The sequence below is a fragment of the Semicossyphus pulcher genome, unplaced genomic scaffold (assembly GCF_022749685.1).
Source record: "Semicossyphus pulcher isolate SPU_LCO1_2020_fin unplaced genomic scaffold, fSemPul1.0.p SCAF_7, whole genome shotgun sequence".
NCBI classification, from domain to species: Eukaryota; Metazoa; Chordata; class Actinopteri; order Labriformes; family Labridae; genus Semicossyphus; species Semicossyphus pulcher.
Genome location: NW_027211748.1, coordinates 15,177,394 through 15,196,786, shown reverse-complemented (window position 1 = coordinate 15,196,786; position 19,393 = coordinate 15,177,394). Strand labels below are relative to the sequence as shown.

At 41.7% G+C, this 19,393-nt stretch overlaps 1 protein-coding gene across 3 annotated transcripts in view; it reads right to left on the bottom strand.

Annotated features, from left to right (window-relative positions):
* The window catches only part of mib1 (MIB E3 ubiquitin protein ligase 1), a 59,845-nt gene extending 41,793 nt beyond the window's left edge, over positions 1-18,052 (bottom strand). For all 3 annotated transcript variants that reach the window (XM_069684514.1, XM_069684515.1, XM_069684516.1), the window contains exons 1-12: positions 17,219-18,052; positions 15,907-16,078; positions 12,753-12,882; positions 9,372-9,476; positions 8,264-8,330; positions 7,766-7,970; positions 7,113-7,296; positions 5,022-5,166; positions 4,771-4,904; positions 3,803-3,910; positions 3,444-3,641; positions 3,088-3,239 (exon numbers count right to left, since the gene is read on the bottom strand). In XM_069684514.1, the coding sequence (XP_069540615.1) occupies positions 3,088-3,239; positions 3,444-3,641; positions 3,803-3,910; positions 4,771-4,904; positions 5,022-5,166; positions 7,113-7,296; positions 7,766-7,970; positions 8,264-8,330; positions 9,372-9,476; positions 12,753-12,882; positions 15,907-16,078; positions 17,219-17,447 (1,829 nt within the window). In that variant the 5' untranslated portion in view covers positions 17,448-18,052. The remainder of the gene's footprint in view (positions 1-3,087; positions 3,240-3,443; positions 3,642-3,802; positions 3,911-4,770; positions 4,905-5,021; positions 5,167-7,112; positions 7,297-7,765; positions 7,971-8,263; positions 8,331-9,371; positions 9,477-12,752; positions 12,883-15,906; positions 16,079-17,218) is intronic.
* Positions 18,053-19,393: the final 1,341 nt, after the last annotated feature.

Below are 19,393 nucleotides of genomic sequence, written 5' to 3'. Positions count from 1 at the left end.
ACATACACATTACACACACTGCATTAGAATATCTGTGATGCAAGCAGTTTTCTGACAGTGTGTGACCTTTCCTTAATAAGTCGCCTGTTATTCAGCAAAGTTTAAACGCTGTAAAATAAAAAGACAAAACTGTAGCCTTGTAATCTTTTTCTTTTAGTCGGAGTATAAATGCAGCTCAGACTGCCGACCATATGGTACGATTCTGTGTGTTCTCTATGTGTGAGCTTTATCCTTTTAAGCTCTTTATTGTGTATAATTTAAAAGACATTTTACATGTAGAGGGATCAGAAAGAACATCTATATAATTAGATTTAATTATAGAAGCACAGATATTATCAGCTCTGGAACAGTGTGCCAAAGGGGAGGGCAGTCTGGCTCTGTATCTTTTGGAATTTAAATGGATAGAAAAAACTTTTTGTGGACTTGCTTTCACTTAAACTAAGTTTAGTTTTTTTAATTTATACGTTGTCTTTATTAAAGTTCATGTTCCAAAATGTTTTTAAATTGTTCCCAATGAGGACAGAGCTGGAGAAAAAGCGTCTTTTTTTCAGAGCGCTCCGCCTTTTTTGTGCAGCCAAAATCTTTTCAGAAAAGCGCTGGTGTGGTCATCGTCGCATTTTTCAGGCAACCAATCAGACGGGGCGGCACTCATCACCCTGGTTACCACCAAACATGGAGGAACACCTTTTTTTTTTGGCCGTTTCTGTCTACCTGGAGCTGTACATATGACAAACAAACAGTATCACCGCACCAGTGCTTCAACTGAGCGCTCCCCAGCACCCTGCCAGCGCTTTTGTAGACTATGTGGACATTGTTAAGAACTGTCTTCAAAATATAATAATTGTTATTTCTACTTATGTCGTGTTTAATCAATTGCTAATGGAGATTACTTTGACAACTGCCTGGATAAGCATTGTAATGTGTGTTTGTATAATTATTTTTTTAATGTCCAAGTCAATCAGCAGATCAACTGATCCGTCTACCACACAGGAAACAGGTGCTGGCGTTAAACAATCTATTCTGCAGATTGCCAGAGGTGGAGGGCTGATTCTGGCCACGCTCGTGGCAGGTGGCAGGTGTTCTGCAGCACTCTGACCTCAATTCCATTTGTCCTCATGCCAAAGGAATGAATGCTAGTGAAGGGGAATGACATTTAGCCTGTGATAACCACGCTCATGCGCAAACATACACATCCAACAAAAGAGCTCAGCGCAGGAAAGCAGCTGTTAACTTCTCTAGAAATCACTCAAGTCTATAACACTGACTCTGAAACGTCAATGTCCATCAAAACAAGACACACTGGATGATCAACCTGATGCAGATAAACGTCTTTCTGAGCCATCTTTATTACGCTCATGGTTGAGCGACAGGAATAAAAACTGCCAGAGAGTGGAGCAGCAACCTGCCGGAAATAGCTGCGACCAAGGACAAGGCGCATTGCTGCTGCTGCTGCTGCTGCTGCACAGGCCAGACGCTTCAGGGCAGCGCTTTCAGGCCAGCCACAGCACACGGTGATGGACAACAATAACAGTAAAAAGAAACAACAAACCCACTTCAAGGGCTATTAGCTACAATAATAAAAAGTAAACGCAAGACAGATGCTTTCAAGGCCTCAAAGGTAGTGTAGAGTTAACATGAGACCATAGCATCTGTTGGGGAGATGGATGAAGCCTACAGGCCTGCTTCAAACTTCAATCAATGTCAAACTAAATTGAGATCCCAAAGTAAATTTTATAGTAAGATAAAATGTAACCACTGAGGAGGTGCGATTAAACTCCTTTCAGTCTGAATGGCTGTAAACTACTTTCAGTGTATTTAAGTGGAATCTGTGGAGGAATTTCAACTGGAACATTTACCGTAAAATTTGGTGTATAAGACACAATTTTAATACTTTTTTTCATCTAAAAAGTGAGCTGTGTCCTTTATACCGGTGCGACCAATATACCAGTATAAAATGCACAGAGAGGTATGTTATTGTGTGTATACGGTATTTAACCCAGACGATGGCACTATAATCTAGCTAAAGTTGTCAGTTGTTAAGTGGTGACGTCACATTAGCATTAAACTATCCGAGCCGCTACAACGTCTGCTATTTACAATATGCCACAGCGCTGTTTTGTGTTTTTCTCGCTGTTTTAAGTGCGGAAAACAAACATGATTGTTGCTAACGCTTCGTCACGGACATGCACCGTCATTATCGCCATTGCAGCCACCATCCTCACAACAATCAAGGTTACCGTAGGCTGCCAGCTACCGCTAGCAACAGCACCGGTAGCTAGCTCGACATGGCGAAAACAGATGGTAGGCTGTATTTTGTGTTTATAATGAAAATAAATTGAAATAGTGTTAATAAAACCCTTTCCCCTCTGGGTTACTCCAAAAAACAGACTGCGTCTTATATTCCAGTGTGACTTATATTTTGGATTTTATGGTATTTTAGATCAGAAAACACTGCAAAAGTGAAATATACCTCTTGTTAAAAGGTACTAAAAATATGATACATATTATTTGAATATTTTCCTTAGAACTGGTTCAACATTGCAATAATAATCCCTAATTGAAAAAGTGTCTTTACAGCAAATATAATAATCTATAATATAAAGGTGCCATGCTTTTATAGTCGGCTAATGCCACAAGAGGTTAACTTTAATCCAATATTTGTATTCATGTAAATGATTGGACCAAGTCTCCTACTTAAGACCTGTAGGTGGTGAGCGCAAATCTGTCATTCCAATGGAGGATGATTAAGCAATGGATTAGTAGTCACAGATTAAAATTCTGCCATGGCCTGTGTCGTCTGGCTGCTGAGACACAAAGTCTGGCTGTTGTAGTTTTGACCAATCATTTTAAAGGTTTAATAAGGCTTTAACGTATTATTTATCAGAAATATTCAATAATTTAAAAGAAAATTCAATAAATAAGAGTAATGAGATTCAGCAGGTCTCTATTAAATCTAAATTTTCCTCAAAGCATTTAGCAGATCAGATCCTGATGATACAGTCTCCACAGACTCCACTTAAACGTTCCCTTGTCTCACAGACATCAAATAGGTGTGACAGCTCGTGTAAGCAGGACGGTGTCTCATACCTGGGGTTTCCTCGCAGGGCGGCGTGATGCAAAGCATTGAAGCCGTTATTGTTGGTAATGGTGACATCAGCACCAGCCTCCAGCAGCACTGACAGCATGTCATCTCTCTTCTTGCTTATGGCATCGTGCAGGGGCGTGTCCCCCTCTGAATCCTAAAAGGGAGACCTTGTGTTATTCTCTGTCTTATCCTTCAAACCCTGCCTCAAATGATTTGTCCAGTAATCCAACATTTTGGTGCAAAAAAATCAGTGTCATATCTCTGTTTTTTTATGTACTTAAATCTGTGTAACTTTTCTGAAACATCACAAATTGTGTTTAAAAGCATTTAACAATATGTAAATAAGCCATGGTGATACCTGGAGGCTGGGGTGGCAGCCAAAGTCCAGCAGCGTTTTGACCACCTGCAGATGTCCCTTGTTAACAGCTATGTGTAATGGAGTCTGCCTTCGCTTGTTCCTGGCGTTCAAGTCAGCACCGCCCCTCTGCAGCACCTCAATGACAGAGCCCTCATCACCGAAGGCTGCGTGGTGCACTGCCCGGTCTCCATCTTTGTCCTGAGGACAGTGACACACCCGCATAATGACTCAGTGTTATGTGAATGAGTGGATTTCAACACTTTTCAACATTATGAAACGCACTTAAATTGGCTTGATTAAATTAGTGATAAGTAAGACTATGAGGGTGAGAGAGGAAAATTGCGTTTAATTATACAGACCTCGGCTTCCAGGTCCACGTTGTGTTTGAGCAGCAGCTTAAGGACGTCTACGTGACCATTCTGACTGGCTGCCTGCATCGCAGTGTGTCCAGCACACTGCCCGTTCACCTGTAAACACATCAAGAGGCAAAGTGAGAATATGGCTGCGTGTCAACGTCATTTTTCATGATAAGATGTGCATCTAATGAATTAGTTTTTCACCTGAGGGGCTAAGAGATTAGTAAGGGTGTGTTTAAGCATTTGCATGTGTGTACGTGCATGAACGGCTGGGTGTGCATGTTTCATCACCAACTGCGGCACTGCAAAAACTAAGAGCATGAATATTAATGTGGAGTCCTTTGGGAGTCTCGAGACGTCTCTTGTCCTGGCTGGCGGATCACTTGGCCAAGCTCAGTGTGCTCAGCTTTAAGCAAATAATTCCACTGAAAGGCAGTAGGGCATCTGGCCAGCCTTCACCACTGACTAACACACACACAAACGCACACTCATTGACTCTCTCTAGCTCTCTGAGTGACGACAGTATTGCAGACTTGACATAGCCGGTCCTCATCACCTATGCAGAGCACAGGCCTTTGTCCTGTGGCGAACGGGTCTTTCCCTGGCCTGTAGCCTGTGTCAGAACACAATGTGCTGCCGTATGGGGTTTGTAGATCTCAGCTCGATTCTAAGAGTGAATCGGGTCTGTGCTGCAGTGCACACCAATGCTCCCCGGTGTCTCCTCTGGGCCTGGCCTTAATGCTTTTCAGATTGAGAGAGGTGCGGGAGTGGGAGGATCTCAGAGCTCCATCCTAGGAGACTCTCAGCCTCTTCAATATACTGAGAGCAGAGCAGCCAGGAGCATCCCTCCTCCAATTATCAATGTTCTCGGATCATTTCTATGTATTCTGTGGCAAAATTACATTCATTGAAAATCCATCACTATATCTTGAAGCTTTCTCATACTAAAATAATGTATTTTCAGCACTTACATCCACGTCAGGTCTCTTGAGGATGTCCTCCACCTTGGCCAGGTCTCCATTGGCTGCTGCTTTAACCAGCTCCTCATTAATATCTCCGGATTCTTGTGTCTCAAATAGTTTCTTCAGCAACTGAGACAGGCGTTCTGGGCATACAGAGGGACAGAAGATTATTGCGTGTAGATGCCAGAGAACAGGGAGCGGAGAGGACAAACAACTTAGACGACACTGTCTTTATGACTGTAGTGCATGTTCATACACACCTCCAGAAGCGTTGCTGACAGCAGAGCCAGAGGGGGCAATCTTGGTGACGGCGGCGGGATTGTACGTCCAAGAGGTTCCACAAACCTCGACCTTCAGGTCACTGTCAGAGTAGATCTGCTGCACACGGCCCACCTTGCCTAGGGTCTGTTGATAAATGTTGGGACAAACTCATTAGTGTATGGAGGGCTGTTTTTTGGAGCTGTGTAGCAGAGCCTGTAAGTGGCAGAGCAAAGATGGAGAGAGATTGTGGGAAACAGCAAAAAAATGAGAGGGTGGAGGAAAGGATAAATTGGAAACAATACCAGCTCAACAAAACAATTGTTCTACACTGAGCAGAAACAAAGCTTGTTGCAAAAATGAAAAACTGACTACAATATAAAACTAAATATTACAGATAAAAGCTGTGTTCTCATTATTCGGAGCACATTTATTTGCACACAAAAGAAGATGGATATAAAAGAAAGAGACCCTTCTACCCGCTGGGCTATTTTTCATCTAAACAGGCAATACAGAGAGGACAGAGGAAAATGCTTTCCAATTTTGAATCATATCATCTCGGTCCCGGGTATATGAGAAAGAGGCACTTTGAGTGTGTCGAGCAGGGTCCGGGGCTGTCCTGGAGGATGCCATCAATAATGGGGACTGCTGCAGTAGGAGCAGCAACGGGCGGCAAACAGCCGTGGTTAGTGATCAAAGCTGCAACCCATCTCAGGGTTTTAAGGCTCATTAGCTGCTGAGGGGGGCCAGTTTGGCAGGGACAAGTGGCATATTGGAGTAGACTGGCGTTACATAACCTGAGGCGTGCTGGGTGGCAATGAATAAACTATGTAATAAGGGAAGAATAAAAATCGTGTTGAGACTGAAAAAATAAAAGAAGAAAAAGCAACAGTAGCACAGCCAAAGACAGACGTCGCATGTCTGCATGTTGGAACTGCTGCCACGTCTTTAAAGGAACAATATGTCATATATTTACTGGAATTTAACATAAAATGGCCCTGATGTGTCATCAGAGATTAAGGAATTGAAATACTGGCTTCTCCGACAACAATGCTACAGCCAGTATATTCTCCTCCTGGACGTGTGGTGTGTGTTTTGGCCTGTGCGATCCCGCCGACTTCCCATTTCGTCACCCCGGGTTGCCAGATATGAAACAAACTGGCCCGCAGGACTCAATGCTTGTCATTGTCAAAGCGCACGTCTTGTGCTTGAGTAGGTTCAGCGTCCTCAACCTGGCAACCCGCGTGAGCTTCGTGTTGTACTAGAAGCGTAGCTCTGTTTGGGAATAGCTGAGTGCGTGAGTGTGGGTGGTGGAGCAAGTGAGAGAGACAGGAAGTGAGTGTGTGTGCATGAGTTAACGGGGATCTGAGCGGATCAGTGGAGAGTGTTATCGCTAACTGAAAATATGACTGTACGCTAAGGCTGTGTGTGTAATAAAGCCACGTACTCCTCAAGACTGAAGCCGCGCTCCCGTGTCTTGCTTCCTGCTCGCTGCTGTGTGTGTAAAGTGATGGGAGTTAGCCCCGAAGCTAGCGGCAGCTTCGGCCCTGGAGCAGACCGATAAGTCTCCCCTGTGCTTTCCAACCAACGTTGGAACGCTGAAGCGGGAAAGACTAACATTCGAATCTGAGGAGGAGGGAGCGAGGGGAGACAATGCTCCCCATTTTGTATTTGAACTGCAGTACCCTTTTTAGACGCTAGCTGTCAATGTCACATATTGTTTCTTTAAAGAAAATTAGGGACTGGAAGTTACACACGAATTGTATCTGTGATGAAATTTGAAATTACAAAAATTATTATATTAATATTTTTGAATTTTTTTTAAACTATACACTGAAGTGTAGTTTTGTTTTTTGGTGCTTTTGGACACGTACAACTTTATAGCTACGGTCCTGTGGACAGTTTCATTTTACAAAGTAAGCACACACTAGTACACAGACACATTTCTATAATTATTCTAAATACATGATATGAAAATTAAACATAAAACTTCATGAAATAGGGCAACTGAACATGTTCACGTTAGCATGAAATTTGAATTCACTGTAAAATAAGGAAGCCCTGTAAAGTGTCAACATATTTCTGTCTCTTACAGGCAGCATGGCCTCAGCCCACTCCCCGTGGCCTCTTTGTAGTAGTTTGATGCGGTCGATGTCGTAACAAATCTGGACCAGGTCTCCCACCAGGAACTGGGAACTGCCTCCCTCTGCTCCGGCTGCTACTTCACCGCTGCGCACTACATTGGCCTTTGTCAGCACTGCTGGGTTGAACGTCCATCTGAGGATACAGAAATTAATGCTTTCAATAACTCTGACTAATTCTAGTGTAAATTCTGAGCATTAACATGGTATAGATGAGGTTTTGCTACCTATGATTTAGTAATAAAAAAATGAAAATAAAGAAATAACATTGTTACAAAAAAGTGCCACTACGAGCGGTGATATAACTTTTTTAATAGGAAAGCAGACTGAAATAAGCTGTTAAAATTAATAGGTATGTTTAATTTTTCAGTAGCTACAATTTTCATTACAAATTGACCACATATTTTTTAGGCTCTCTCCTCTCAAGTTACACAAATCATAATTTGATTTTACGTTAAGATGTACCAAGAATTTTTCAGGTTAATTTGGCCTGGGCCGAGGTGAAGAGGGTTACATAAAACTTAATGCAAGAGAAACTATGCTGAAGAGATGGTGCAGTTTCATTGGTAGCCCATAATTCTGAGCAAGTCCATCTGGGGGCTCACCTGTTCCCACTGGGGTACTGAACGACAATATCGTGATCTTCGTCGATGCCGCACACTGTGCCTGTGGTGGTGAGCGTCTCAAACATGCCGTCAGTCCACCCGCCGTGGCCGTGTTGGAGGGACTGAACAATCTCGAGGTCTAAGTCGATGTTGACCAGGTCCCCAATCTGGAGGCCGCCAGGATTTCTGTTGCCATTCTGCTCACCTGGGAGTGAGAAGTAAAGTGTGTCAAAAATGTATTTTGATTTTAAAAGAAATATAAGGGGGGGACTTCTGCTGCAGTGTTGTATATACTTCTACTTGTAATACTGTAACTGCATGACCTGAGTCTGTACCTGGTGTGGCAGTCGGGTGACTAGGTAGTGCTGCCATCTAGTGGCCAAAGGGAACTAACCGCAAGTAAAACTCCCCTAATGCCCTTGAATTCACTGCACCAGAACGATAGGTGAGAGAATTGGTGCAATAATGACGGTGGACACAGATGACTGGCTTACTTACCTAAAACGGGACAGTGGTCTCTGTAAAAAGAGCCTCCTTTGGCATCCTGGACACATTTCAGATCCGACTGCGAGAGACAAGAGGGAAGCGGTTAGATAATTACCAAGGGTAATTTCATTAGTGGAGAAGAACAATGATCATGAATTATAAAACTGAGAGCGTACACACTTCAAGCTGTAGTGTCAGTGTAGTTTCCTTCGATATCTGCGCCCTAAGGGTACGGCAGGACAATGAAACACTACATTGCTACAGAGAGAGAGCTTCATATAATTTGTGATGACTCAGATGCGCAGCCACTGTGGCAGAGTTAGAGGGCAGTGATGATCGCGAGGCAGAGCAAACATTCCTCTGAACTGATGGAGCACTTAAGTCCTGACTACAACAAGTCCCAACAAATTAATAACTCAAGTTTATGCCTCTGTATTCAGCCAACAGAACACTTTTGATCTTATATTTCTCAGTGCACAGAGCAGACATTAGAAAGCAGGGAAAGGTGTTGTCGTCGCATGCTGCATTTGAAACACTGATCTGCAGTCTCTTTGTGTTTGTTTGCAGGATTTGATCACCGTCTTAATAAAAAACAAAGCCAAAATAAAGCTGTCAAGATAGGTGGTCTAATCCATGATTTACTTAATCCAAAGGCAGATGCCATCTACATTCCTATTAGCCTCTTAGAATAACAAAGGACAAATCTGTTATGAAACCGAGAAACCCGATTGGCTTCTTTCATAAAAAGGCAAGGGCGGACTCCACCAATGAGCGGCATGCTTTTTCATTTGAGACGCGTGTGTAGCTGCGCCTGCAGAGACCCCAAGAGAGTGTCCCCCTCCTCTACAGTTGACCTCCATGTTCACTCTCTCCCCCTAAAAAGCAGCAAGAACAGCTTGCCTTTATCATGCAGATACCTTCCCCTTCCAGCTGCCTGTACAATGGTGCCTTACTCATGCTGGCTGCGTGGCTCTCACAAAGGCCTGGCAGCCAAAGAAAGAGCCTCAGCCCTGCGGTCAAACACAAAAGCCACCTGACAGCTGATCTTTTGTGAGTCTCAGTGTGTGTTTGTGTGTGAGTGAGTGACTAAGCGTGAGGGTCAGGCTGGAAGTTTGCTCACCATCCCCTCAAAGCCAACTCTGTACAGGTTCTTGGCCCCATTGTCCCAGAGTACGTAGGCAGCGCTGTGAGGGCTGGCGGCACTCCAGTCCTGGATCTCTGTCACCTGTGGAGGAGAAGGAGGGACGAGATGAGGAAGGCGGAAAAAGACACATTGGAAGCAGATTCTTATTATACTCTTGTGTGAAAAGGTTTTGATTATAATGATGGAAAAGATGAAACCTTTATGATCGCTGCAGGGAAATTATCTTTTTAAGTTGAAGGTCAGAGTGAAGGTTGAACAACAGACCATCAACCCTGGAGCAGAGTAAGTATTTAGTGCTAAGTTCAAAGACAAGGAGTCGGCTAAAAACAACGTGTTAAACTTGGACTCTAAAGTAGTGACAGACACTCGCTGTGTTTTGACTTAAAGGAAAATTGAATTCCAGACTGAGGAACATCAGGAAAAGATTAATCAAGCACAAGTTTGATCAGATTTTATTCCTAGGACGGCAATTAAATTTCTTTTTAATTTCCCCCTCGATTGCAATCTAACAGTCAATACTAAAACTTTCATTTTACTTTCCTTAACCAGTTGGGAATAGTTGCGAAATGTAAAAGAATTTTTTAATTAAGGCTTTTAAACCAACGCTGTGTTTCATTGCAGAGAGGAAACAAGACCAAAGAAAGGCCGGCATAGTTCAGCCTGACCACAGCAGAAGCCTGTGGGAGAGCGAACCACTTTTAACTTTCTGGCCTTTAATGCAACCACAGGTTTCCCAATCCACTGCTTACTTATTACATGGAAAGAAGATGCAATTGTTTTTCTGCTAATGAGTTGTTAACCAGAATCAGAATCTGGGGATCCAAATACGGATTGCTTTATCGTATCTTTATCCTACACGTTAATGAATATGATTGTTTTCATCATTTAGCTTTATGGAGACATCTTCAGGGGCTGGATGGAAACCCTGGTTGTGGTTATATAGTGCTTAGTCCAGCAATAAAACATTGATCATTATGCCATTTCAAATGATATCTTGCACAGAACCCCCTTTTACACTGCCAGGTGAAAGCGGGATTATTACCCCTCTGTGACGTTATGTCTTCTACGTAAAATGGACAGAGATGGAATGGTGGGGCGAAGTGGTTCCGCCTCTGAGGTAGTAACAGAGGCGTAGTGGAGGCGAAATGGCGTCTGTGTAAACAGCACAGAACAGCGTTGTGTGTGTGTATTTGAAGCATGCGCTGTTTGTTTACACCTGGCGCACGTTTTACTTCCGCAACGCCGGTTGCTTAGTCCAGTGTAAATGGCAAAGGATGCATGACAGCGGAGCTTCCTTACGGCGCTGAGGCGGAACCGCCGTGTGACAAGGGCTATAGATTGTGACACTCAGTTTTGACAGTTTCCACAGAACATTGTCGTAGTAAATGCACATTCAAATCATAAGGGATACCCCATGTTTAAATAAAGTCACATAAAGAGCAACCCAATAAACACATTTTTAAACAGACTCTTTTAGTTCTTACTGTTTGTTCGTTTGTAGCGAGAACTGGCCTGTAACACAATGACTATTAAGTGTAATACGCATAAACATGCAGTGAGCTACAATAGGGGACTTACAAATCAATTCAAATTTGAAGTTAAGTTCGAGGTTTTCACATGAGACTAGCCGCGCAACGTTTCCATCACATTGAGGAGTGTCAAGAGAAGAGCTGCATTGGAGTAAATGAATTCTTTAATTAAAAGCTGTGCCTTAAGTAAATACAGAAATCAGATCGTTAAATTATTTCCAGGCCCCTTACAGAGGTAATTGATAAATGGGCCTTAGGAGGTAATATTCATGCTAAACTAATGGAACATCTAAGCTGCAGGACATGCAATAGCAGTTTTCTGGAGAGCATATTGCTTACAGCATCATAAAACAGTAATGAGATATGCCATTAAATAACACAGCAAAATGAAGTCTTAAATTGCCTGGAGGGACTCTTAAATTGAATACTCTGGGGTCTGGACCGGAGTCAAAATACAAGCACTTTACAGCACATTTACAGCATAAATCTAAATAGACTGTGCTAAACAAATGCAACCTCATCAGACGTTGCATTACTTTCTAATGATGTATTTAAGCCAGGAATAACCTGCAGCAAGGAAGGAAGTGTATAGGCTCTGTGAAGATATATAGGAATCAGCCGAATGAAAACAGGGGATAAAGGTTTCCCAGGGAACTTTTGTACTACTTTTTAATACATTCACAGATTACACTTTGATCTTTATCCAACACTCTGTGCACCTTTTATTCTTTTATCCTTTATGCAAATTATGTACAGAATCTGGATTATTGGGTATAGCTGCTCAGATCTAACAACAGGGCCGATTTAATGTTATTTACTTTTGGAAATATATGCTGAATCTTTACTTTTCTGTGTTTTAAGTAGTAAACTAGGCAGCATTGTCACTCAGTTGTCCACTCCAGCATCAGGTGGCTGATATCAGTGTATTATTGACTCAGTGAAATGAGACATGAAATTGATTTAGGTTATCGGCGTATGCATCACAATGGCTTACAGGTGAGTGATATTATATTTCTACACTTAAAGTCTGCAGAACAGTGACATAGCCGTCTTTATCATTTCAGAACTGCAGTACCTTCCCATACAGCATAATGCTGCACACCTAACTAGGCACCACAGGACAGGACTGCTTCTGTTCCCAGTTGCCTATAGTACAGCATGTTCATGCGTCTAACATGTTGAGTCAGGCTGTGCCCTTCCTGTTTTGACTGAGGCTCCCGCAAACTTCAAATCAACTCATATCCTGGGATGCATGTTTGTTTTTTCCTCCCTAAGTTCGTTAAGGGCAACGGATCTGTGATTTCTCCTTTCATGCAGCCCTCTTAGAGACGCTCCCTTCACTGGCACATGTTGCTGTGATAGCCTCTGGCAGGCTCATAAAGTCTGTCTTACCTCCAGAGTTTTATTATCCATTTAATTTTGCAGCTTGGCAGTAAAAAGATGAGACAAGATTGCCGCTATTTTTCAAACTATATTTTTAAGCTGTTTTGTTCAATCAGCAGAAAAAGTTGAAAGGCGTCTGCACAGTTAAACATCACTTTCTCTTGTTCTTCTAACCATCAAGCGCCTTTTACTTTATATATCACCTTAATACCTTGTCCACTGCAGACAACAAACTGATTGGTCTTTAAATGTTCAAATATTTCTCACTATATGAGAAACAGTAAAAACAGTGAACATCTTTCGAGCGCTGGCTTCAGTCTGCACCTTATTGGCTGCTTACGGTTGAGCACTTCCTGAACTCTGTATTGTTGCGTTTTACAAGTCAAAACTGTTGGCTTCTGCAGCAAAATAAGGTGCAAAGTAGAGTCATAGGCTGGTGACCTACCTTTCCTCTCCTTCCGTTGCCTCCATCTTGGTCTTCCCACTGCCAGTCCACTCCTCTTACCACCCGGCCACCAGTGAAGATCCCTCTGGCTGTGATTTTCTTTGACTTACGACGAGACTCCAAAAGTACTCTAGGTAAAAACAGAAAGAAATTATTAGCGTTTGGGCCGAACTTTGTCACTCATATGACAGTGTCAGAATATTCAACAGGAGGTGTTTACAGGTGGTCTGTCAACATGGATCAATTCCCTGTTTTGTCTTTACAAGCAAACATGCGTTTTAGAGGGGATGCTAGTACCTAGGTTATGCCTGCTAAGCTGCCCTTTCCCGTGTGCCTACTGCACTAGATTCATGGTGTATATTACTTTCAACAAATGGCCCCAGAAGACACATCTTATTGTGAGAACTGAGCCATAACAGCTTAAAGTCTTTTGTTTCACCATACCGTCCCTCAGAATCATAGCTGTCACCAGAGTGGGCAACTGGAAAAACAAATCAACCACAAACATTTGTCCTCGTGAAGAACAACAGGTCACTTCTGACTTATATCTTCAGTTCTTTGAAATCACAAATGTAACTCGGTGTGCCATTGAACGGCAGGTGTCATGTTGTAACATTACGAATAACAATGTTTTTTGTGATAGCCCCTCATTCACACCTTACTGACAACTCCTCTCCTTTTCATCCACACCCAGCAACCAAGGCACTGCAAACATAATAGACATGCCTGTGTTTAAGCAGTCTAGTACACATTTTTCACATTTTGATATAAATATAATGACGCAAGCTGCAGGCCGAAATCCAGCTTAGCTGCAAGCTTAAAAAATGAAAAATGTAATAGCCAATTAAACATCCTGCAGAGCTCTAACCATCCAACAACCATGTGAGCCTTGGTGGTAGACACGGCAGCTGGACAGTGTAGGTCTAACCAATACAAACAGCTTAGGGCCTCTAACCACTCCCTCTCCGGCAGTTAGTGACAGAATCTAATGTGGTGTAACAAAACACCCCACCTCGCTGTCGGAGCAGTGTGAATTGGGGAGACCTCCAGAACCTATTGTTCATTATGCAATGTCTGTCTCGGGGGAAATGAAGTCGTACTCAGTTGAAAAGGCTGCCAGCTGTTGGGCCATGTGTTCATTTACTAAACTATTGTGTTTGGCTGCAATAGGCCTGAAATGGATGGAGCATCATCACAGCACTGACAGTCTGCGTAATAACACGGTCAAACGCAAGTTGTGGAATTTAGTGAGTGTGCACAACCACTAACGTTTCCAAATAACACATTTAATGACTCAAATGAAATCAATGATTGATTTCATCGCACATTTTTCCTACAACAAATGAGCTACATGAATCTCCATGTTGCACATCTCTGAATACACAGTGTAAAGCTGCTCTCAGCAATATGACTTGATCTTGTCTGGACATGACTTAATTGGTAACAATGCTTATACCTTATACAAACCACGCCTCAAACATTGTTTCCACTAGAAACTTTCAGTAATTTTTTACTGACCTGAGGGTAGATATACGTCAATTACGCTTACTCTTAGATATTTACTACACACACAAACACACACAGACACACACAGACACACATCACCTCATGGAGTATTAATTGTTTAGTGCACAGATACCTTTTGTTAGATTGCCACTGATTGCACTAACTTCTACACAAACTTTAAATATTCTAACTTAAACGACCCTTTTGCCAATTGCCGATTTCGATACCGATATATTATTACGCGTTTTTTTCCACCTAATTACAGAGAACATCAGGTCTCCCCTGTAGTAGAATTGATATCACACCTCCTCTTATTGTAGTGGCCCGCTGGCAGATGCAAAAATAACATAAAACAGTGCATTTTTAATGTGTACATTCACTGGGCAAGATAAGAAAACTACTTAAACTTAACTGTAATAGTCATGCAAATTTTACCTATTGCACAGAACAAATACATAAAATGAAATCAACGTTGCTGTCCATTTTGGAAACTCTGGAAAAACTGCCATACCGCAGACATCTTGCACCCTTCTTCATGCTTGACAGAAGAGGCGTGGTGCAGGCAGTGCGTGCGCACACTCACGCCAAGTTAATGTCGTAGCATTAGGTCAAGCCTTTTTAGGGAATCATCAAGCATTTAGGCATAATTAAAGCATCGTTTTATCGGCTGTAAATATTGAAAAAAAAAAAGACATATCTGCCGATGTCGATATGTCATTTTCAAGTCAAATCTGCAGATACCGATAACGTGCTAATAATACCGTGCATTCCTATCCATTACGGATAAACTTTTATTAAGTAAACTTTCGATAATGCTTCTCCTAAGGACACCTTACAGTAAACCTACCACTGTCTTAACAGCAAAACACATTCACTCTTATGCCTTTACTGTGAGATGCATGAGGGAAGTGTGTGTTTACATGAATGATAGTTTTGTAAAACAACGTGAGCTTCCAGCAGCAAACAAAGGGCAAAAGAATAAACAATGGGGTTCCCACTGTGGCAGAGTGACTACAGGCAAATATTGATAAATAAAGCAATAATAAGCGTGGTTGTTGTAGCATTCTGCTGCAACTGAAAGACAATAACAGCCCATAGGTGTCTAGTGAAGTTGTTATACTTGATAAGTAACTTTAAGAACACTTATTACTCCTTCATAATTCATTTGTATCTAACAGGTCTTTTATTGCAGTGAATGTTTACACTTTGTCTGGTCATCATATGAAATTACAATGTTTTCATTCAATCAATCTGCTCTGTATGTTTCATAAGCATGCAGCTTTCCGAGGATATAAAACAAGAACAAAAAAAAATCTGCTCCAAAAAAATACATAAACAGGAAGCACTGCATTAATGTAATTTTTAAAAACGTCAGACTGAACCTTAAAACGAGGCTGAGTTGTTGCCTGGCAACAACTGAGGGCTGGGTGCATAGAGATAGACTCTGTCTGCTTGTGAGGAAGCGTGCACAAAAGACTTCTCAAATGTCACACACAAGTAAGGCAACATGAAGCCAATCTAAGGGAGTGAAAGGGTACAGCAACCAATCACAATGAAGAGCAGGTAATACCCGGCTATTGTGCCTAAGTTATCAATAGAGGGTGCAAGATAAAGCACAATAATGGTAAATGTTGCTGGGTTAACTAACCTCTCACTGCCTGGGGTGGTGATCCTGTAGAACCTGTGTCTCAGGTGATGCTTGTCTCCATGGTAACAGGTTGTGCAGAGGTCATAATTGGTGCACTCAGCACATTTCCAGCGAATACCGATGATAGGCTGTTGGCGGCAAGTGTCACACATGGTTCCATCATGCTTGATGCCTGAGGGGGGCAGTTTTGTCAGGGTTAATTTATTGTGTGTTGTTTATATGTTTTACACATCATTAATAAAATGGTAGAACTTTTTAGCACTTGTAATTTGTTGATATTCACCATAAATTATGCAACTTGTTGATATTCACCATAAATTGTAGAACGACGTAATGTAGTTCCCTTCTCCTGTGCATATTAGAACAGCTAGACTTATTCTGGCCTTAAGGACTCTTACTACCCTCTTTACCAGATGCAGTGATAAGAACTACTGTCAATGCTGAAAAGTGCAACTGTACTGGAATGTAATGCTGTGACAAGTAAAAAGAGATGAAGCTAAACGAGGCTTAAGCCTGAGCACGAAAATTAATAACCCCTCTCAATGTGCATTTTGGAGTCACATGGCATGATGATATAATCTTTACTGTGAACGTGCATATCTTGTATTTCTCCCACAGCTTTTTTTATGGCATATCTGGCACTGACTGTGTGTGACTCTGTTCAGACATGATGTATTCAGATACTCATTTGATTCTGCACAAATGGGAGTAGTCAAGCATATGATGTCTGCATGCAAAACATTTGACACAAAACTAATTTGCTCCTTCCGCCATATATCTAAAAGTTTCTTCAATCTAACTATGTTAATAATAAAGACTTTGCGTAACTTCCATAGCTGTTAATATAATGGTTTTTATTACAGCAACAAGTAATTCTCATTGTCTGCCATTGTCTTGCTTTTTTTGTTTATATTTTTGTTTTGTTTGTTGTTGTTTTTTCTGTTTGTTTTGTTCTTTCACTAAAATTTTCAATTTTGTCATGTCATTAGTATTCCTAATTTTTGTACCCATGTGTCATGTGGGGAGGGGGGGGGGGGGGGGATTTGAGAATGGAGGGGCAAAAAACACCCCCCAAAAAAGCATGTATGTATGTACGTACAGGCTTATTCTTATCTGTGGTATTTAATTTAACCTACATTTTTTAAAATAAAACATTTGATCAAAAAAAAAAAATTCTCATTGTCTGGATGTCTGATCAATATAGTTCATGCACTCACCAAAGCTCCTAAATTAAGACCAATAAAAGGACAAATACTTTGTGTGCATGTTAAGACAAGTATCCGGCCAACAGAACCACCTGATGTAAAGTTACCTGTTGGAGCGCTGTCTAATATCCTCACGTCGTAGGCTCCAGAACAACGGTAGTTCGCAGCCGTCCCATTATCCCAGACAACAACCACCTCTTCTGGACTTTCAAAACTCCTGACGGTGCCAACATGTCCCTCTCCTCCATCCTGCTTCCCCCACTTCCAGTCAGGTCCGCGGACCACTCTCGCTCCCACTCCCTCCATCATCGCTCGGTTGTTCCTGCCGGTGGTCATTTTTGAACCGAGCTCGATATTCTACAAGAATACTTACAAGTTAGCGAGCTAGCAGCTGTGCTAGCCAACGACGGTTAGCACTGGTGGACAGTTTCCAAATGCAAGTCCGTGCAGGAAAGAGACTCGAACAATCCAAAAAGCTAGCCTGCTAGCTGAGTTAGCTTCCTAAGGAGGCTGGTGGATCCTTACAAAAACTATCCCCACAAGCTAACGTTGCAACCCAGAGCCTCCTCACTGTTGCCTCTGTGAATGGAAAACTAATTATCCCCGAAGCTTGTAAGTAGCCACATTGCTAGCGTAGCCAAATCTCAGCACTCTGCAAGCTTGCTGTCCCTCTCCTCCACTCCACACACAAGAATGCCACCTCTTCAACTTAGCAAGCTAACGAGCCGAGTTGCTAGCTATCGCAATGCTAGCAAGATAAACCTCTCCCGGCTAGCAAGTCCTTATCGTGGAGGTAAATGTAGTCCCTTTGGAGGTTGCTTGTCCTTGTTGTTGTTATCTGAGGTGCTGAAAATCAATCCAAGATGTTCCCTTTGTCAGCCAGAGATGGTTCCCTGGAGTCAACTCAGAATAAACGCGTCGCCATTATTGTCAATCATCGTTCAGACCTCTCTCAGACGAGCAACAACTAGCTACGGAGGTGAACGACAAAACCCGAAGATTCGAGGCTTGGAAAACAAGCACGAGTCCGGCCCAAGGCGCGCCTGCGCATCTGCACCATGTAAGACCATTCACATCTTAGTTAAGGATGGAAAACTTGTAGGTAGTACTGTAGATATACTGGATATATATTTTTTATTTTTTTATATGATCTTATCAGGGCATTTGCGTCAGAATCAGAACAACAAAAAATGCACAGAAGTCCACAGATCAGTTAAATTAACATAATTTAAAATCTGTGGTTATGCCTGAACATACATTAAACTTGCTTTTGTTGAACTAAAGGGGATATTTTTACAATTACTTCCACAGAACATGTACATATAGTCTGTCTAAATGTAGGAAAATATAGTAAATAAAGAGATAATTATTTAATTATCTTATAAATATGACTGAGCATACTCTACATACATACGTACATACAAATAAACACATCCACACAAAGGACTAAATACATGGTATAATGTCTGCAGTGTGTACTGCTTTGAATTTATTTTGGTATCATTATGACTGACTAAACTGATCACAAATCCTCGTAATTAAATATGAGCCAACCCACTGGAAGAACTACCAGCTGCGTGGATATATGTCAAAGGCCCCAAGATGGTATTAGTATATAGATTTCTCATTTAAAGACAATGTTATGAAGTATACTGAATATAGTTATAAATATTAGATGTTGTATTTGTGTAAAATATTTATTTATTGATCATAGTTAACAACTGGCAAAGTTGGAGTCTGTAATTCCAATGCGTTCCACTTACAGACAGGATACAGAAGAAATTAGACTATTAAATCTTCATTAATAAATGTCACCAAAATAAAGAGGATGAGATATAAGACCACTTTTAGATTCAAAATCAGTATGGACTTAAAATGTGAGTAAATTATAATAACCATTACCTCTTTTACCGCTTTGAGAAGATAGTGTTGTGTGGTCCCCGTATTCCTCTTTGTGCATCGTTTTAACATGAAGCAGAAATTTTCAGGCTCTTCAAGGCCTTGAACAGATATAAACTCAGGGCACAAACATCAGTCAAAATTAAAATGTGCTTTTGTGGTGAATGCAGTGTTAACAAACACATTTTCAGATAATTGAATTACCTCAAACTAATTGCCACTTAGTGAAGTTGAAGTCTTTGGCCCCATGTGGGTCTGTGCCCTCTGGGGAAGTTGCCTGTTTTTCATGGTTGGTAATCCAGTCCAGGGGACATACTACGCAGTTTTTCCATGCTTATTTTTAGAAGTTCAATGTGTTCAATGGTGCACAAGCTGTCTTTGTA